The sequence below is a fragment of the Podarcis liolepis genome (genome assembly GCF_965112155.1).
Source record: "Podarcis liolepis genome assembly, chromosome: 7".
In the NCBI taxonomy this organism is placed as follows: Eukaryota; Metazoa; Chordata; class Lepidosauria; order Squamata; family Lacertidae; genus Podarcis; species Podarcis liolepis.
In genome coordinates, this window is record NC_139561.1 from 61,553,594 (window position 1) to 61,574,591 (window position 20,998).

Sequence of the window (20,998 nt, forward strand, 5' to 3'; positions counted from 1 at the left end):
CGCTCTCCCCTTTTGGACCCGCAGGGTGCCCCAGGACTGTGGATCGGGACTTCCTGGCAGCCTCAGCCGGGCCCTCAGGTGTGTGGGTGTGTGTATGTGCATGCTTGCTCCTCTGTGCGTAGCGACCTTGGCTCCTTTCTCCCCATCGCCCGCCCCGTAGCTCTCTTAACCTCTTCCTCTCTCTTTCTTTGTGGTGTTAACAGGGACCGCCAGGTGTTCCAGGCCCTCCAGGCCCACCAGGAGCTCCTGGGAGGCAGGTAAGTGGTAGGAGACCCATATACCCCAGCATCCTGCAGACAAGAACAGGTATGCATTGACAGTGCCAGCTCCTGTATTCTTTGTGGTGGGGGAGTGGATAAGGCACAGCATTAGTGGACTCAGTTAACCTGGAAGAGGCAGGGCTTCCAAGCCCAGAATTCACTCCCACTCCCCCTGACTTCCTTGGTTGTGCAGTGCACAGGAAGAGCAGCAGCTCTGCTTAGATGGGGACCCAGTCCTGGTGCTGTGTGCTGTGTGCTGTGCTAAACAAATGAGTTGTGTTGTGGCTGTGAGCCAGTGTGCTGCCCTCAGCAGTTCTCATCGCACCCTCATGGAAATGACCTGGAATGCTAAAAAGCTTTGGGAAGGTGGAGAAGTCCAGCAAGAGTCCCAATGCCATGACCCTTTTCTTGCTGGGCCATCCCTGTGTTGGTTGATCAAGAGCAGGAGGCAGAAATTGCTCTCCAAAAGGAACACTATACCTGTTTGTTCTATATGTTGCCCTGGCAAAGGGGAGCCCTCGGTACCACTTGGATGGAGAACCAGTTCACAACATTTCCTTTCCTGCCCTTTCTCCCCTCCCAGAACACAGATATCAGTGTGGGGTGATGAGTCTAGTTCCTCCACCCCAACTAAACATAACAGCAGAGGCTTGTTTTGACTTAAGACACATTGATTGGTTACAGAACAGAGAACTGTGGCAATGTTCCACATGGCACATGTACAACTGATGTATTCCCGTCTTATAGACCTTTTCATTCTAAAGGGCATCTAGATCTTAGGCATGCCTCCCCATCCCCTCTACACAATTGTTGGCTGCAAGAACAAAAGGTGTGCCTTCTAGAGGTGGGGAGAATACCATGCAAGCGTTATGAGTCCTGATCTAAGTTGCAGAAAATCACACCCACCCATGATACTTCTCCTAAGCCTTCACACCCCCAGCCCTTATCTTTTTCTTATCTTTCTTTAAGTCTTGTTTCATCTTCTTGGATGCTCACCAGTTTTCTATGGGTTCCCCATTTATCTCTGAGATTCATCTTCTTGACTGCCACTGCTTCTGTCAGTGATATCCACAAGGGTGTTTTTCTTTCCAGAATATCTCTGTATTTCCTCCATACATTGTACAGGCTTCTTCTTATTACATGATTGAAGAAGGCCTTATGTGTTTTTGCTTTGCCATGGGGGAGAAATTTGATTCAGCTCACATTTAAAAGCGGGTCTATCAAATTTGCACTTTCCAAAACAATATGAGAACCAAAACAGCATGCAAAAGTGTGTTTATTAGGAGAAATTTGAAATGAAATGCTAAAAAAAATTCATTAGCATTTTTCAAAGGAAATTGCTACAGAAATGTGAAGAACTGGATTTAAAGGCTCATCCAGACTTCTGCTTGTTCCACTGTTCCCCGCCCCCCAGGAAAGTCTACTCTCTAGCACTGAATCAGAGCAAACATCATTTTTTTTAAAAAAAATATATTTATTAAGTTTTAAAAGAAAACACACATAACTACCACAAAAGTAAAAAGAAACAAAACATAATCAAAGATACATATAAGACAAATCAGAACAATAAAATACAAAAAAAATAAGATTCCACCCAACAAAATACAAAACATAAAAACTCCAACTTTTAAAACCATATTTAATTAGCTTCCTTTCTTGACTTCCTCACACCTCCCTTTTTTGTGTTCCTCTTTACCCAATCAGGTACAGCAAATCCTTGCCCTCTTGAATCAGAGCAAACATCAATCGGGTTTTTCATGAATTGACATTTGCTCTGAATGAGTGCCAAAGAGCAGGTTTTCCCTGGGAAAGGAGTGGAAGAAGTGGAAAACTGCTCACACCCATGCTTTCTAGGTATGGGATTGTGGAAGTGGGGATGAGCCCTAAGACTGGAAAAGCCAGGAACTAAGAGAACTGAAATTGACAGATTTTTCCATCCCTAGTGTGGATGAAGAGCCATGCTGGGGACTTAGGGGAGCTCAAAGGGAAGAAACAGGGTTCATCACATCACTAGATCTCTCAGGTCAGAGAGAGGAATAGGGAAGTCCTGACTTGGTGGTGACAGTCACCAGCAGACTGTCAATGATTGGTTGTTACCCTGATGAAGAAGGTGCATAGGAGGCTGCCAACCAATGGAGAGGCCAGTCTAGGAGCCAGTCAGGGCTTGAGGAATAGGTAAAGGAGTTGGAAAGACACAGTGAGGGGTGTTCTGGCATGGAAGGCAAGTATCGTAGGTCCCAAGTTCTGGTGCTTTTGAGGTGCCAACATCTTGCAGCAGAAGCCCTTTGAGATAGCAAAGATCACTTCAGGAGGCAACAGCTGGGAAGCACTCAAAATATTCAAAGTTTCTCCTTGCCTTTAGGGCATCCCAGGACACAATGGCTTGCCGGGACTGCCTGGGCCGGTGGGAGACTTGGTAGGTACAGGACTGCAGTGTCCGCCTTTTCCTGCCCTCGCTCAGGCCTGTGCTTAGTGCTGCCCCCTTTTGCTCAGCTCTTCCCCAAGCCTCCTCCATCACCCCACCAAGGAGAAGTGCAGAAGAGGTGCAAACTAGAAGCTATGTTTTTATCAAAAGCAGGGCCAGGAGGCTGCTGGAGGGAATCTGTTAGGTGTTTATGCTGCTTTTGGCACAATTCCCTAGAAGCTCATGGCTCCGATAAAAAAGAAAAGGAAGATGGCTCTGTTTTATCTATGCATTTTTTCTCTCTCTTTCCTCCTTTCCATCTCCCCATTGCAGGGACCACTGGCTGCTGAGAGCATGGCTGTCCTCAAGGTAAGGCAAAAAGGACCTCTGGCTGGCTTTTGCTCCGGTGTGAGCGACAGAATGTGAGATGGCAGCAAAAGCTGTCCTCTCAAGAAATGGTTAGAAAGTCACCTGCCCAAGGTGTTTCTGTGTTTGGATGGAGGGCTGGACTGCAGCAGTGATTCAGTAAGCCATAGTCTGTGGGGCATTCTTCAGGTGATCCTAGAGACTGTGATAAAATAATTTTTGAGATTTTAATTATTTATTGTATTTGTTTATGTTTTTTATTTTATGTCTTTATTTTATTTTATTTTATTTTGAGTGCCACCCTGGGCAACTTTCCAAGGAAGGGTGGCATAATAACAATAACAACAGCAGTGGCAACGGCAACAACAATAATAATGGAAAATACCAGAATCACTTGCCACAGCCATTGGTGACAAACTCCAGCAGAATTGTGCTGAGCGCACAGAGCAACAGGGAAAACGAGGCAATTATTAGGAAGGCGTTGCCACATTTGCAGATGCTTCATCTTACTGAGATGCTAGTCAGTGAAAGTGCTTCTGTAACAAACCCCAGTGCAGAAATGACACAGACTGTCCTGCCAGTATCCTTCTCACCAGAGCTGGCAGGATTCCTCCACTCCTCGTTACTTGTGCATCATTCACAATACAAATAGTACATCATTTAATACAAATGTTGACAATTAATGTTGGAAAGGCAGCAGGCAGTGCTGGAATATTCTGCTTCTCAGCCTCTTTTTCTTCTTCCCTTGCCAGAACATTTGTGGAGACTGTGCTAACATACAAGCTTCCCAAGTCCCCGGCGCAACCAAAGGCGAAAAGGGTGACCAAGGCATGCCGGGAGCCCCTGGCATAGATAATTGTGCACGGGTGAGTAGCCAGTCAGGCTTTGGTCACATCCAGATTCCTGTAGCTAGGCTTGAAGAGCACTGTAAATCAGACTGTGAAATCAGTGACCTTGCAATAGCATGAGTCTATAACAGCCCATTCTGCCAAGATGATGTGACACATTTGTGCATCTTAGTAAGTGATGGGAAATGCTAAAAACTCAGGACACATGAACATTTGAGAGCCAGATTTTAAAAAAAATCATAATGTTTATTGATTATAAAACAATTCTGAATGCATGAAACACACATATATCCAATACAAACATTTCATCTCAGAATGTAATATACAAATGTGTAATATGGTTCACCGTCAAAATAATTTTCACAACAAATCATTACAAGATCTGTCCAGCCAGAGTTTCCACTTCTGTTATCCCCCCCCCCCAATAATTATATTGATCACTGCCCAGACTTTATTTTTCCATTATCTAACCACTAGAGTTTCTTCTTTTTTTCTGTCTACTGGCAATTCTTAACATTTTGGGAGGTGATATATGTTAAATGTGATAAATTCAGGGTGGGGTTTTTTGTTTGTTTGTTTTTTACTGTCAGAGAGCTCAAATATCAGCAAGTGACTTTTTTCTCAATGTAATGAAATCCTGCCCTCATTCCCATAATAAACCAGTAAATGTTGGCAAAGAGTGCAGGAGAGCCCCAAAATATGCTTGCAGAGGGAAATGCTTTCTGGTGCTATCTTGCTCAATCTCAACAAATCACAGAAATGCCTTTGGTCAACGTGCCAACATATAGTCCTATGTAGAGTCCCATTTTTATATACAGAAGGGGGTTGTGACTGTGTGGTCAAGTGGCCCCCTTACCCCCCCCCTATGCTTTGGACTTCCTGTTTGCATGAGAGCTACACAGATAGAGCTCACTGCATCAGTCATGGGATTCAGGTTGACACATGTTGGGCTCCACCTGTAGGGGTCCCTATGGAAGTGATAGGCCCAACACAAGGACATTGGGCATGACCAGGAGTAGGGCAATCATACATATTTTGCCTTACTTGCCAGCCCCTTTCCAGGCATGACCCAGAACTGACATAAGCAGCTCCAACAGCTGGGTTTTCTTAGATTATACCTATCAAATGCCACTCATGGTCCAAGACTGATGCCTTAGCATCCACTGAAATATTGCAAGGGATTCTGCGGTGCACTAATCAGGTCACCCACTGCTTCATTGGCATCCCTTGAAAATATGGCTGCTCACGTGTTTCTGGCAAGTGCTGAGCTGTAATGCTAAGTCGTACTACAAACTCTGGCTAAGAAATTAAATTTCTGCATCTCTTCTGCTTTCAGTGCTTTGCTCTTTACCCCAGAGCAGAAGAGGCTCGGGTGAGTAAAACTCTTGGCTGAGTATCTATGGAGACGGAATAATGGAAAAGATAAAAGCCTAAAATATGCTATGAGTTAATTAATCAATAGTACCTTTCTTCCACCCAGTGGTATGCAAAAAGTATCCTCATCAGTACATGCTATTTGCACTAAGGGTTCATCATCAGCCAAGTGAGGGAGACCTAGTTCTGTGTCCTCTTGATCATCATGTTCTCACTAGCAGTGCTGTACAGGTATATATATGCCTGCAGCAAAATGCCAGTCTATACTGATACAGTTTGAGACCCTTTTGCTCTATACTATCCTTGATCCAAGACACTTCACTCTTCAGCTCAAGTTGCTGAGACTTCAGGTTCAGCAAAGCTTAGGGGAAGCTTAGGGGATTCTGAAGATATGTGTATTTCACATCATTCCTTGATCTCCAAAGGTACCTTGAGTAGATTATTATGGTGAGCTAAAATCCGACGATAATTCCAGAAAGTCAGTTGTTGTACCTTCCACGGGTGAAATACCATGGCAGAACCATGGCTTGGCATAAATGTGCAAGGATGCAGGTTCCTCTGAGGAGGAGATTGCAGCTACCCTTGCCCTCCATGGTTGTTTTACTGCTAAGCCATAGCCTGGATAGACCATGAGCTGTAGCTAAGAATAAACCTATGAAGAGAGCTTAACCACAAGCCCAGGTTTGGGTAGTTCACTGTGGTGCAGTAGCAAAAATAATTGCATAGCAAGGTCCCAGACCCTCCCGGGATGTTGGAATAAAGACACATGAAACAGTATTTTGGGTTAATGGGTGAAAAAGGCCACAACTTTATTGGTTACAGAATGTGAGTGCTATTGCCTTAGGCATTGGAAACCACACGACTATATCTGACTCCTGCCCATCCTCAGGAAGTCTTGGAAGGGTTAACCACCAGTAGGGGGAGGCCTGTTGATGCACATCAACTAGAAACTCCCCCAGGGTCACTGCTAGGGGTCATGCCATGGCCCTAGCCCCCCGTCTGGGGTTTCGGTAAGAGACCACGCCCCTCCTTTAATGGAATACCCTTGAAAAGGGGGTGAGTCCTTGGCCGCGGGCAGTTTAAATAGCCCACGCCACGCCCCCAGACCGTCCAGATTGGTCAGCCAGGGATGATACAGCCAAGGACCCCCCAATGGTGCAGGGGCTATCCTGCTCCATGCGCATGGTTAGGTCTTGCTCCCAGCCCGCAACGTCATTTCCCTGGGAACCGGAAATGGCTCTGTGGAGGAGAAAACCAGGCCAGTGAAGGAAATTCATCCAGTTAACAAGCAGAATCGAAGGCAGTATTATTGTATCTGAATAGTATACAGCACAAATAATTACGGGATGGGTGGAATCAATAAAAAGTATCTAACCACAAAAATATCTAAGCAAGCACACCAAACCAGATGGATTGTCTCTCCTCTGGGCGCCAAGGGGAGGGGCTGTCAAATAGCAAATGCAGCTTGGAACAGTGCGGTTGGGCAGTTTTAACTGGGTATTGGGCAGTTTTAACTGGGTATTGGGGAAAATAAGAGATCACCATAGCCCTGTTCTGTGATCCTGTTCAGAATCAAGGACCTTTGCAACTTTATTTGTCATTTTTAAAAAATGGTGGAGATGCAATGATATATTACCCACTTTAGAATGAGTCTAAATATAGAAGTATTTTGTCTGTAGTCAACAGTGCATGCAAATAGGCAGCCCGAAACAGCTGCTACACTGATTTAATCTTCTATGGGACTGTGGGTTCTGGAAAATGTAAGTTCCCTAGCCCAGTGCCAGTTCACTGATCTGTTCTGATGTGAATTCTGGCATTCAAGTTGGGTCTTGTTCCAAAGGGAAATGGATCTGAAAGTCTGAGTTGGCTCCTCCTTAAGGCTGCAACCCTATATGCACTTAGCCTGGAAGAAGTCCCATTGAACTCAGTGGAACTTGCTTCTGGGTGAACATGCCTAGGATTGAACTGTAAATTATGCAATCTTAGGTCTGGCAATGACCAAATTTACTGCATGGTCATCATTGCTCAGTTTACTGAGATTTCTCTCTAGAAGCTGTTTTCTTGAAAGAAGTCCAAATAGATGTTCATTGGTGGTGGGGTTGTGTGAAAATCCAGGACCATTGGACTAAAGCAACTAGCATAAACAGAGAGCTCATTCTCATGACCTATGTCTTAAATATATATTTTTTTCTGTTTGTCTATTTAAAAAAATCTGGAAGAGGACAAAGAGCACATCAGGAAATTTTTACCAGTTGAATCACAACTACCAGAACTGCAAACAGCAAAAGGTCTTGTGGCACCTTAAAGAATATGAAATTTAATTATGGCACAAGGTTTCATAGACCATGGGATTGAGCCACAATCCTGAACTGGTAAACATATGTATCACATGACAGGGGAAGGAATGAGTAGGAGCGAATTCAGAGGGAAATGAAATGCAAGAACAACAAAGAACGACAATGATCTGAAAGCAAAATAGTTACAGTGACTGATTAACAAGGTGGGACCACTGCCTTCTTAACTGGACAATGTAACTATTTTGTTTTCAGATAATTACATCCTTTGTTGCTCCCACTTTATTTCCCTCTGAACTCATTCCTGTGCTTTTTCACTCACTCATATTTGCATGAATAGATGATTGCCAATTCAGGCTTACACTTAGTGCAATGGATGGAATGTGGTCCTCAAAAGCTATTTATTCATAATAAATATGTTAGCTCTTAAAGTGCCACGTAACACTTTGTTGTTCTTCCTTCAACAGACCAGCATGGCTATCCTTCTGGCAATTGCCAGGATCACGTTAGCTTGTAAATTGAAAGCTGATGGAAGTCCTACTCCAGTAGATGCCGTTCTTTGTTTGTAAACTGCTGGCATCCTTTAACTGTGTAGAAAAGTTGGGATTGACTCAATGCATCTTGTCTTTCCTTCCAGGGCGATAGTAGCAATGACCAAGATTGTGCTGGAGGTCCTGGCCATCCTGGAATCCCTGGATTACCTGGAGAGAGGGGGGAACAGGTAATGTCACCCGATGCTTGATGTTTTAATTATTTAATTTTTAGATATACTGTAAGTCACCCAGAGTGTCTGGGGAAACCCAGCCAGATGGGTGGAGTATAAATAAATTATTATTATTAAGACACCAAGGAGCCACAATGCTGCCACAGTATCTTGAGTTTAGGAATTATAATTTTCTCTTTGCTTCTCCTTCTGTGCAGGGCCTACCAGGCCCAAGAGGACCTCCTGGACCAATTGTGAGTACATTAGCTTCTGCTTTTTTGTTTCCCTTTTCAGTAAAGATTTTTAGCCTGCCTGTGCACCATTCACAATTTGCAACAATTTAAAATCACAATGCAAATGCTTTTGTTTCCTTCCTCAAGCCTTTGACCCTTGCAGCATCCTTTTCACCACAAGCTGAAATCTGTCCAAAGAGCCAGGGAGAGAAAATGCATTTAAATATAACCTTCCTATTTTGTGCCTGGTCCATATTTGGCCTTTTACATCCAGGCTGTGAGCAGCTGCTCATTGCGTTTAATGCAAGTTCCAACCAAAAGGGTTCGAATTGCATTGGGGAGAAGGAAGGGATAGGCAGGTCTCTGTACTCTAAGGTAGCCTTGCTTTGGGGGAATACAGCGATGGATTCATTTGGAAAGGTGAGTCCATCACACTGGTGCTGCAATGGGAGAAATTAAGTCCTGCTTGTATCAGGAAAGCCCTGTCCATTCAAGCCAAATCTCTGCTTTCAGTTTCCTCCGTCTTCACCCACCTTCCCTAGCCTAGCCAATGTGATTGCCAAGGTATGATTTCACTGTTTCTTCCCATAGGGCCCCCCAGGTTTTCCTGGAACGCCTGGCGCACCTGGATTACCTGTAAGAACCCAGTATAGCACGTGCTGTGTGCAGTCCTTTGTCGCCGCCGCTTGTTTGGCTTCTCACCCCTCCTCCTCCTCCCTCCTACTCCAGGCTCTGTATCTAATAGCACAGCCAACCTCCCATGCACACTTGGTCACATGATCTAACCCCCACCCCCATACAGTCAAGTTGCCTGATAAAGGCCCATCTTCTGTAGATGTGGATCAGCAGGACTGGAAGGCTCTCCAACCTTTTGGCAACATGGGAATCATCTAATCTGGGATTCATCCTAGCCCCCAAACTGGTTAATCAGGGTCATTCTGTGGTCTTCCCTCAGCCCCATACAAGCATATTCTAAAACCTTCCAGAGTCCTGGCTATGAAGGAACATCTTCACCTCTGCCAAATGCTGGGAAACCTTGACAGATCTAGTCACATTTCTGCCCACAAAGATTACGCATAGAATGGATTCCCACAGTTAACTTTTCTCTAAGTGCATAGCTTGTCCAACAATTGTTGGCTGTGGAGTTCATTGTGAGTTGAATCCCTTCAGATGAAGTGGTTCCACTTGACTGTGAACCCATGGTGGATAAACGCTGGAAAAATGTCAAGGTACAAGAAAGGAGATTCCAACTGAACATACGCTGACAGTAAGAGCTGTTCAACAGTGGAATGGTCTCCCTCAGGAGGTTGTGGACTCTCCTTCCTTGGAGGTTTTTAAGCAGAGGTTGGATGGCCATCTGCCATGGATGCTTTTGCTGAGATTTCTGCATCGCAGGTGGTTGGGCTAGATGATTCTTGGGTCCCTTCCAACTCTAAGATTCTATGATTCCACTCCAAAATGAAACCGCCTTCCTTCTGTGTCGTGTATGCAAATTGTGTTTCTGGTTCTTGAAATCCTCATTCCACCCTCACCTGACCACCACCATCACCATTGTTAATTCCTTAATCTCATCCCTCAGCACCTCATCCCACTAATGGCACTGTAACTCCCACAGTCTGTGTGATTAATTGCTATGCGGTGTGGCCCTGTGGTGTCAACAGTGTGTCCAGTGAAAACCATCACTGCCCAGCACCGCCATGTAACCCAAACTAACCCCACATTGTTAGCAGCACCAGGGGAGCCTCCTCACTCTTGTGGGTCACATGACAATGAATAGAGAAGTCATTCTCATATTCCATGTTGTGTAGCTCTGTCAGTTAGATACAACACCCAGTTAAGGGCTGCTTGTGACACAGTGCCTTCTGAATAAAAGGTAACTGCTGGAGTGACTCCCATTGACCAGATAAATGAGCTGATGAGTTGTATGTACAGCCAGCTGCTGCTCCTGACAATCCTGTAAACTGAAAATGATACTCCATTTGCTAAATATTCCACTGAAAGTTGCTAGCAAGGATGGATGAATGAGTTGTAATCTCTGGAGAATTCTGCCTGCGTCTTGGGATTTCTATTCAGAAGTGAAGCCCAGGTTTACTCCATTCACCTTCAGTCTCTCCAGATCTTAAATGGAATAGGATGGACTCTGGCTGAAACCCTTCTCTCCCCAGTGGCTTATAAGGGAAATAGTAACCCCTCCATCCCACAGTCGTAGTCAGGAGGTGCCCATGTTTCTCATGCATTTTCCCATCACTTTCCTTATTGCAAAAAGTCTGGCCTTTGAGGGAAGCAGGTTTGTTGCACAAGAGCTCCAAATTAACTTAGATTGCACAACCTGAATTTGCTAGTGTGTGGTGGAATCCCTCCTCAAAGCAGAAACAGTCTAGAAGTTCCCTAGAACACATCCACTGACTAGAGTTATTTCCATAGGCTCAAAATGAATTTCCTAATAAATGATCTCCTGTGCCATTTGGGGTTTTCCTCTTTTTTGTGCTCAGGCTTTCTGTGTCGGGCTACTTCTTATGCTGGGGCTTGAAAAACGGGCCCACCTTTCAGCCTGTCTTACACTTCACGTCCTTGGTTGCTTTGAGAGACTGCTTCTTCCTGTGTCTTGAGCATCTTGTGTGGTGATGGTTGCCCACTGCTAGTGGTGGAGGGAACACAGCAGCTGAAAGCAGGAGAAGGAAGAGTTATACAGTTACCATACATAGCGGAGGGACAAGGTGGGGGCCTGGTTTTTCCCACCCACTTTTTCTTCTTTCGGGGTGCAGCTGTTAAAGATTATCTGAATGACTTTAGATATCCAAAATATTTAGAATGAAAGCACCACAAAAAATAGAAGGCAAATTTCCTGCAAGCAACTATTTGTAAGAATTCTGGCAAGACTCTCATAAGGAATGGGGGAACAATCCTCTCCCCACACACTGCTCAATCCTGGGGCACAATTCAACAAAAGTTAATCAGTATCCATGGGGATTTAATGCATCACACAAATAGCAACCTGATCCCATGCTTGCTTACACAAAAGTAACCCTCACTGAGTTCATTGAGATTCAAGACTAAAGCATAGGGTTGCAAACTAAGCTTGATTTTGATTTTACCCCAATGGAATTTAGTCAAAACAACTTGGGCTGGATTGTGTCCTCCTCCTAAACCTATTGGATGATACCATGGTTGGAGACTGGGATTGGATTTAAGCAGATTTTTGTAGCTCTTGCAGAGGTAGTTTTAAAAAGCACAAAAAAACAACGGGATACTGATTTCTCTAGAATCCTCAAAATGGCAATGCTGGAAATGTGACAGGTCAACCAAACTGTTGCTGGGAATCGCAGGTGGGGAGGATGCTATTTAGCTTGCCGGTTTTCACAGGCATCTGGTTGGCTACTGTGCAAACAGGATGCTGGACCTGATGGGCCATTAGCCTGTTCCAGCAGGCTCTTTTTGCATGTTTATGTTATTAAAGCTTCTCCAGCTGTTTTACTGTGCAACACACGCTACTGTGCACATTCACCAAATTGTCCAAGATGCCTTTTGCAGAGCACAAAGAAATCCAATCAATTGACTCTTTTGTCATGATATCATTTCTGGAATAATTTTTTGTGGGAAGGGTTGGGGATGTACATAGTACTTTCCCTTTGAAAGAGTATCAAGGTAAGATACTTGGACTTGAAGGTATGTGTATGTGTTCATGTGTGTGTATGAAAATTCTGTCATACAGATAACACAGGTTATCTGCTGCAAGGTTCTCCTTGACTGGCCCTTTTCTAGATGTGGGAAGAAATACTGTTATAAGCACTGCTGTTCCAAAACTTTGTTCAATGCATTATCAATAATATCTTATTGGTCCAGTTTCTTAAAAGAAGAGCCAACTGTGGAGAACTGAATGCCAAACAATCTTAACAAGAGGTAAAGCTTTCCAAGCAACAGTAGCCAGATGAAGGTGGTATTTGATTGCCTCGAGGCCACTCAATACTTGTGTCTCCGGGCTCTCATTTCTGCAATCCATTCTCCATTCATCCCCACCCTGCTATATGGCTTAGAGCACCCTCCCATCCACCCACACCAAATGCAATTAAATGAAAATGGGACAAACAATGTGAAACACCCCTTTTTTGCATTTCTTCCCAAAGGGTCTCCAAGGTGAACGTGGATCACCTGGGCCCCCTGGATCCAAGGGAGAATCGGTGAGTATGGATCCTGCTTCTAAACTCCAGAAGAGCTATAAAACATGCAAGGGGCTTGTCGATCTAGACTAGTCCTCCCTCCCCAACCTGGTGCCCTTCACATTTTTTTGACTACAAGTCCCATCAGCCCCAGCCAGCATGGCCGTAGTAGTCCAAAATATCTGGTGAAGGTCTAGAGCACCTTTCAACTAGATGTCTTAGATGGATTGTTGTTGTTGTTTAGTCACTTAGTTGTGTCCGACTCTTCGTGACCCCATGCACCAGAGCACGCCAAGCACTCCTGTCTTCCACTCTTAGATGGATAGGTGCTATTAACCCTAGTTGAGATCCTCTTTGTGTGTTCATGAGTCTGAGTGGCTGAAGCAAATAGTAGCAGGTGGTTTTAGCAGGAAACTGAGTTACTAAGACAACCAGAGACATTTTTAGTGCATATGATGGACAATCCAATATTTTGATGACTATTTTCTCTCAATGAATGGAACCAAAAATCTGCTATCAAAGGTGATGCCCTCTATATAGATTGTCTAGATCAGGAGAGATTTTCTTGACACTTACCCAAGACCAGCATCTTACCTTCTTCAGTAATAATTTGTAACAACAACTGTCTTTTGGGTAACTTACAATTATTAATGAGGATTAGAGGACACATTCATTTCTGACTTTTTAACATTCAGCCATGCTTTTTGGAATGGTTTTGCAACACAGCAACAATGATCAGGGTCTTCAAGAATGCATGGAAGCAGTTTGTCTGGCACTGTGATGGTTGTCTGAGACCACAAGACTTTTGTGTGTTGATGCTTTTCCAACATCCTTTTCCACAGGGTCCCCCAGGTCAGCCTGGATATCCTGGCTCAATGGGTCCTCCTGGGCTACCTGTAAGTATGGCATGCAAAGGGAAGGATGGAATGGCAAATTAGGCAGGCAGAGAAAAGGTGGAGGGAGGATGGGAAAGGTTTGGCTCCCTTGCTGGGTGGGGAGGGCCTCAGGTGTGCCGCCACACAAAATCTATTTTGGTGGTGCAGGAACAAACATATATAACAGGTCAGCCAGGCCCACACGTCACAAAGCAGGAGTCCGCAGGAGAGCTGAAATGCCTCAGGCAAAAACAGGCTCAAGCACATTGTATTTAGTCAGTTTTTGCTATCCAAAATTCACTTTTATATAAAAAAAATTGCTTTTGAATAATTTTACAGCATACCCTGCTGAGGACCCTCTTCGATTTTTAAAGATTTAAGGTGTAAATTATCAAACATGTCAAGTTAATATTTAATGTTCTCCATAGTAAAAATACCCATGTTTGTTTTGTTTTAATTCAGAATTTGAAAATTCAAAATGTAAGGTTTAAAGTTCTGAATGTAATGGGGGGGGGAGGAAAAAAATCACTGGAAAAGTTGACTGCCCTGCTCAATTAATCCAGTATCATGTGATGACAAGTCTTCTCCTTTCTCCTTACCTACCTAACCTACTACCAGGGTGCTAAAGGAGAACGAGGATACGTGGGGTCATCTGGAGAGAAAGGGGAATCGGTAAGCGCCTGTCTTCTCCTGCCTGAACATGCCTGCATGATCCTCAGAGGCCCTTCCTTGAGGTTAGGTGGATAATGACTGGAAGGTGAGCCTTTTCAGCTGGGGCACTGCGCTCTGGGACATGCTCACCAATGAGGCTCGCTTTGGTACCTACTCTTACATCCTTCTTGAACTTGGCAAATATCTCCCCCAACCTGGCCTCATTCCCCGGATTGTTACAGTATAAATGTCTCCTCTGTCTTCCCTTTGTTTCTTTAGGGTCCTCCAGGCTTGGATGGTCCTGCAGGGCCCCCTGGACCAGCGGTAAGCTCACAGCTGAGTTGTATGTATGCTCTGAAATAGCCAATCAAACTTTTATCAGTGGGCACCTGGTGTCACATACAGTGATCCTGGACTTTTGCCAGCAATTGGTTAAATTGGACCACATTAGAAAGAATTGTTGCTAATTAAATTTCAGTGGCACCTTGGGAAAGACCAAATTTCGCCCCCTCCCCAATCTTTCACCTTCTGATCTATTTACTACATCAGTAGTTCCTAGTTGGTGGTCCGTGGGGGGTCAGTGACACCATTCACATAACAAAAGCTTCCATAGAGATAACAATATTTTCAAAAGTATGAATTGGGTTTAAAAAAGAAGGAGTCCTCAGTACTTAGCTAATTGGGAACCACTGCATCGTATCATAATTGCAATGCCCTGCAGTGACCAGAACCGATCATGCTGCCCTAAATCTGCCTCTGCTGAAGAGGTACAACCCAGATACAGGTTTAGTATCCCAGCAAGAACAAGGTCAGCAATAGGTTTGTTGCAGGGAGCTCCTTGAAAGGAGTGTGTCCCCCTCACCTTTGTTCTCTCCGTACATCAGGGTCCAAGAGGAGAACGAGGAGTGCCAGGCAGCGGAGGAGAAAAAGGCGATCAGGTGAGGTGGTTCCTGTATTCGGATTCTTCTAGTTTAGTAGCGGCCAAGATATTTGGCAAGTGGGCCACAGGTCAAGCCCAGTGTGCCACCTTGCTGTACTCTAGCACACTTATGCTTTCTTCTTCTTCTTTCTTTGGTGATCTCTCAAAGCCGAGTAAGATTGTCTTCCATGAACACGGTTTTAACAGTGAGTCCATAAGTGACTGTGGAGGCCAATTCTGGATCCACATGTCCTTCCACAGTGGGGACATACGTTTCCAGGGAGTTGATCACGATGAGGGTTTGTCAAACGTGCCTTCCTCTTAGCTCATTTCTCTTTTCCACCCTGAGTTTGTGCTTCTTCAAAGCCCATTACGCCTTTGGTAAAAGCTGTTCTCCAGTTGCAGCACTCGCAGGCCAGTGTTTCCTAGTTATCAGTGCTTATACTACATTTTTTTTTAGATTTGCCTTGAGAGAGCCTTTAAACCTCTTTTGTTGTCTACCAGTATTTCACTTTCCATTCTTGAGTTGGGAATAGAGTAGTTGCTTTGGAAGATGACAATCTTCCAAAACAACATGACCAGTCTAACAAAGTTGATGTTGAAGAATCATTGCTTTGATACTGGTAATCTTTGTTTCTTCCAGTACACTGACATTAGTTTTGCCTGTCTTCCCAAGTGATGTGTACAATTTTTCAAATTGATGGAATCTTTCAAGGAGTTGGAGATGGCATTTATAAGTGGTCCATGTTTCAGAAGTGTACAGTAAAGTTGGTAGTACTACAGCTTTGTAAACAAGCATTTTGGTTTCCCTACAAATGTCCGGTCCTCAAACACTCTGCATTTAAATCTGGATAAAGCTGCACTCGCAGAGTTCAGGTGATGCTGGATTTCGGCAAGATAACTGCCCAGGTAGGAAAAGTGATCAACACTTACCAAAGTTACACCATTAAGTTAGATTTGTGGCGCTGCAGAGGTTGTTTTGTGCTTGTTGGTGCAGCACTTTGGTTTTTTGGACATTGAGCAATAGGCCAAGTTTTCCATAAGCTTCTGTGAAGATATTTAGGATTGTTTGGAGGTCATCTTCTGAGTGTGCACACACTACGTTGTCATCAGCATACTGGAGCTCTATGACAGAAGTTATGGTAACGTCACTCTTTGCTTTTAGCCTTCTCAGATTAAAGAACTTGACATCTGTTCGATATGATTTCTACCTTGATGAGGAGTTTCCCTTTGACAATGTGTAGAATCATGGTGATGAAGATAATAAATGGAATTGGGGTGATAACACATCCCTGTTTAACGCTTGATCCCACTGTGAATGGTTCATTTTGAGAGCCATTGTTATTTGTGATTGTTGCTGTCATGTTATTGTGGAGGAGCTGAAGGATGTTCACAAATTTATCTGGGCAGCTGATTTTCAGAAGGACAGTTCACACAGCAGTACGATTTACAGTGTTGAAGTCCTTAGTCAGGTCAATAAACGCCATATACAGGGGTTGATTTTGCTCTCTGCATTTTTCTTGAAGCTGTTGAGCAGTGAAAATCATATCCACTGAGCTGTTGAGCAGTGAAAATCATATCCAGCAGAGACGGTTTGCTAAGATCCTTGCAAGAATTTTGCTGGCCATGGCAAATAAAGAGATGCCTCGATAATTTCTGCCATCGGTTCTATCATGTTTTTTTAAAAAGATTGTAAGTTCAATTCCGCCTACTTTGAAGACTTCGACTTTGCTGTTTTTCATTTGGTTAATAGCTGTACACAACCATAGCTGTCAACTTTTCCCCTTTTCTTGTGAGGAATCCTATTCGGAATAAGGGAATTTCCCTTTAAAAAGGGAAACGTTGACAGCTATGTACATAACTCTCCCAGATTTGGAGATACCGCAACCTCATTTCTAATTTGTTTTTGCGGGATTTGTGAAAGGACTTCGGCAGCTGCAGGGGAGTTGCGGTTAAGGAGATGCTGGTAACGTTCTTTCCAGCACAACGCAATAGCTTCTTTATCTTTTAGAAGTGTGGTACTGTCTGGGTGTAGGGGGCTTATACCATAATTTATTGGCCCATAGATGGTCTTTGTGGCTCTAAAGAAGACCCATGCATCATGAGTATAGGCTAAGTGCTGGATCTCTTGAGGGTTTGTTTTGTTTTTTTTAATCCACCAGGTGTTCTTTAGTTCTCTGGTTTTTCTTTGAACCTCAGCCTTAGTGTTGGCATACATTTTTTCTTGGTGGCACAGTTTATTTCTCTTTGCCAGATCTAAAAGGCCTTCCTTTTCTTGTCAATAATGCCTTGGCATATAGTTTTTGCTTCTAGCTTAGCTGGAGAGAAGGCAGCAATGCAGGCCTGACTCTGTATCATAACCAGGCCCTCCTTGCTTCTCTTCAGGTTTGCCACAAATTCAATCTGTCTGCAGTTATGGTGGTGTTTATGTCATGCTGGCTTAGTTTCTATGAGGTGTGTGGATTGCAAGCCCACAGAGGAAGTTCCATGCTGCCTCTTGGTACGATTCAGTGTTCTGACCTTGCCTCCTTCCAGTCAGCCTCCTCCTAGGGACAGGTAATTTTGCTGAGTCTCTGATTTGGGTCTGATTAGATCCCTCACTCATGCCTGATGCAGAGAGGCAGCAGAATTACCCATGCCTGTTGCATCTCTGCATGAATACCTGCTTGGGACTTGCCTCATTCTGGATACATGGACAGATCAGTGATTCATACAGGTACAAGGGAGGTGGCTCTGAGCACAGGCCAATCTACCTCTTACACACATTTTACACGGTATAAAACAGTCAGTTTGTAAGAGTGGTGTGTGTCTTCCATTTTTAATATTTTAAAAGGGTATGCTTCCCTTTTGAGACATTTAGGAGTCACTGCTGTAAAAGATGGAGAAACTTACCCAGGGAGAGCCATTCTTTCCTTCCCTAAAGCCTTTTTGCTAAACAGCTTAAGACCTTCTGTTGGAGTCCAATAGCATCTGCAGAGCCACAGATTCCACCATCCCTCTAGAGGTTCTGCTACTCTTCCACTCTCTGCTGGGGTGGGGGGTGGCGGCAAAAACAGACTTAATGCAATCTGGGAAGAAATGGACACACCCACACCTGGGAAAATACAAAATGACCATTAATGGATGACGGCATTGTGTGGATATCCTATTTTAAAAAGCAAGTGAACAAACAAGCAACTCCACACTTTGCATGCTTAGTTTGAAAGTGCTTAGAGTAGCTGCAAAAGAATTTTCCTCCTTGCATCGTGAGGCAGGTAAGCACAAACTGCTACCAGACAGTGCTGTGCTGGCTTAAACACTCCCTTCTGCTATGTAGAGTTTCCCCAATCCGGGATTTCCAACCGATGTGTCTGTTAAAACTTGAAATCCTGTTTCTTCTTGGGGGGTAATTGATCACCTGGCTTGTTTGCTGTTTCTTTGCCAGCCAAACTCCTGCTGGGAGAGAGACAATATCCTGCTGTTCATCCTTTCTGCCCTGTTACCTGCCTTGGCTCAGAAAAAAATGATGAAATGGTGTTGGATGCCTTGGAAGGGGTTTTCATCCATCCCAGATTAGCTGGCATGTCAAGGTGAAGCGGGTTTAAAGCCAGAGGGAGGGGACCATCTATGCCATCCCCTCTCCCCACCACCACTTGTATGGGGAATGAAAAAGAGCTGCCTAACATTAATATTTATTTGCTTATGTATTATTTATTTATATTAAACATGCTTCCAGACTTTCCATAAAAATGGCCAAGGCAGCTAACACCATTAAAATGACACAAGTAAAATACAGCATAATGACAAGGAGCAAACGCAGCAGATTAAAAAAAAAAAAACCGAACAGAACAAAAGAAGCTTTTTTTAAATTCTTCATTATTTCTCTGCATCGCCTTCCTCTGCCCCAACTTCTATAGGCTAGGCAAAAACTACACCAAACAGCACAGTGAGTAACCATAGTTGGAATGTCAACTCCAAAATTAGTCACAAATTGTATAATTACCACTTCTACAGCCTGACCTCTTTTTATAAGGCACTTAGGGCACCATACCTTGGCATTCCATGGTTTAGGAAGTCATTTACCGTATTTTTTGCTCTATAAGACGCACCAGACCACAAGACGCACCTAGTTTTTGGAGGAGGAAAGCAAGAAAAAAAAAGATTCTGAATCTCAGAAGCCAGAACAGCAAGAGTGATCACTGCGCAGTGAAAGCAGCAATCCCTCTTGCTGTTCTGGCTTGTGGGATAGCTGCACAGCCTGCATTCGCTCCATAAGACGCACACACATTTCCCCTTACTTTTTAGGAGGGAAAAAGTGAGTCTTATAGAGCAAAAAATACGGTACATCAACCCTTTGAAGTAGACTAGGCTGAGACTGGGCCAAATTCATTTTTCATGCCTGAGTGGTGAGGATTTGAACCTGAGTCTTGCCAGTCTATTCAGAGTTTTGATCTTTGCAGGGTAAAATGACTTCCATACCTCTTAAATGGATGCAGTTGGGGAAGATGACACTCTGCTCTCTTTAAGTGTTTTGACATATAAGCCGTCCTTCCAAAGAGCTCAAAATATCTGCCAAGGAGGGTCTCTCCCCGAGGCATTTTAAATCAGGGTACTTCCCAGGTCCTACCTTCCTTAGCTTCAGATACCCCTTATGGTATTTAGATCAGGGGTAACCAATCTTTTTTCCTTCTGAAGGCCACATTCTTGGGCAACCTTCTGGCAGCTGTGTGACAGTGGTGGGCAAGGCCAGGGCAGAAAGCCCTGATATTTGTACACAAAAAAACCCCCAGAGGTTTAGCAAAAGGCGTCACAGTTGAAGGACATGCATTGCAGCCAGGAGCAGATGTTATGGGCTTGGTTTAGGAAGAGTACCGGAGGCTGGACATAGAGGGCTGGGGGCTCCTCGCCCCTGCTTCTGATGCTCCCCCAGGCTACAGCACGGCCTTCAGCCCCAGAGGTTTCCCTGCAAAAAATGTGACTCTACTCAAGTACCTATTTGGTCCACTCTGCTGTGGCTTTACTTGTGGCTGATCAGCATTTCCTTTCTTCCCAGGGATTTCAAGGTCAACCTGGTTTCCCGGGACCACCTGTAAGTATTGCACATCTCAAAGGGGTTTTTAGATTCTGGAGCACTGGGTGTGCTGGAACAGCACCGTGAAAAAGCAGGAGACCCACAGCCCTCCCCCTCCTAACTTCCTCCCTGGGGATTTGGATGAGAGTTTGTGGTTATCTTTAACAGAGCAGAATCCTGAAATAAATCCAATTAAGGGGGAAGGATCTTTAGTCCTGTCTCAAGAAGGCAATCAAGATGTAAGAAAAACAAAAGCGAAACCAGCCTTTTGTCTGATTATTACAGAGGGATTTTGCTGGGATGATGGGTTTTCAGGAGCAGATGAGAGAAGCTTACAGGCGGTGGCTGGCAGAGGGTCACCATAGAGATCAGAAACATTTCAAATGGTGTGTGAAAACTATCCAAAAACTGCTTTCTCTGCCCCTTTTTGTAAAAGAGGAATTGAAGGGCTATATCAGGAATCTTAACATTTGGAAGCTTTAAGCATAGTGGAGATGTCGGCTCCTTTTCAGAAGCAAACTATCAAGCAAAAGGCAGGGCGGTCTGCGTGTGTTGCCAATTTAGCATAAGTGCAGAAGAAGCCCTGAAACGTGGCGCCGGAATTCAGCTTCCTGAGAATCTCAGTTTATATATTCTTAAAAGCATATTTCTAGTGCTTACGGTTGCAAAAATGCACATGAGCAATGCCTGTTGAAATCTCAGAAGCCAAAAGGGTGGTCGGATAAGATTTTGAGCAGGCGGGGAGGGGCGGGAGGCAGCTCCAGCGCCTTGGCCTCTTCCTCGTTATAAATTATGCAATGAAATGGAAATTATGCAAATTTGCTTAATCTGGATAATTTATACATGCTGCAGAATTCAGCTCTT

At 44.2% G+C, this 20,998-nt stretch overlaps 2 protein-coding genes across 10 annotated transcripts in view; one reads left to right on the forward strand and one right to left on the reverse strand.

The window, feature by feature from the left end:
* The window catches only part of COL16A1 (collagen type XVI alpha 1 chain), a 131,600-nt gene that overhangs the window by 92,126 nt on the left and 18,476 nt on the right, over window positions 1-20,998 (forward strand). For 2 of the 9 annotated variants that reach the window (XM_083511546.1, XM_083511553.1), the window contains exons 41-55: window positions 25-78; window positions 204-257; window positions 2,623-2,676; window positions 2,998-3,033; window positions 3,783-3,896; window positions 5,215-5,250; window positions 8,184-8,267; window positions 8,468-8,503; window positions 9,074-9,118; window positions 12,607-12,660; window positions 13,482-13,535; window positions 14,133-14,186; window positions 14,445-14,489; window positions 15,050-15,103; window positions 20,117-20,152. In XM_083511546.1, coding sequence (XP_083367672.1) covers window positions 25-78; window positions 204-257; window positions 2,623-2,676; window positions 2,998-3,033; window positions 3,783-3,896; window positions 5,215-5,250; window positions 8,184-8,267; window positions 8,468-8,503; window positions 9,074-9,118; window positions 12,607-12,660; window positions 13,482-13,535; window positions 14,133-14,186; window positions 14,445-14,489; window positions 15,050-15,103; window positions 20,117-20,152 — 810 coding nt within the window. The remainder of the gene's footprint in view (window positions 1-24; window positions 79-203; window positions 258-2,622; window positions 2,677-2,997; window positions 3,034-3,782; window positions 3,897-5,214; window positions 5,251-8,183; window positions 8,268-8,467; window positions 8,504-9,073; window positions 9,119-12,606; window positions 12,661-13,481; window positions 13,536-14,132; window positions 14,187-14,444; window positions 14,490-15,049; window positions 15,104-20,116; window positions 20,153-20,998) is intronic. The other 7 variants (XM_083511548.1, XM_083511554.1, XM_083511547.1 and 4 more) reach the window with 6 other exon arrangements.
* TINAGL1 (tubulointerstitial nephritis antigen like 1) overlaps window positions 1-20,998 on the reverse strand; it is a 115,686-nt gene that overhangs the window by 4,538 nt on the left and 90,150 nt on the right. The gene's annotated exons all lie outside the window — the stretch shown is intronic.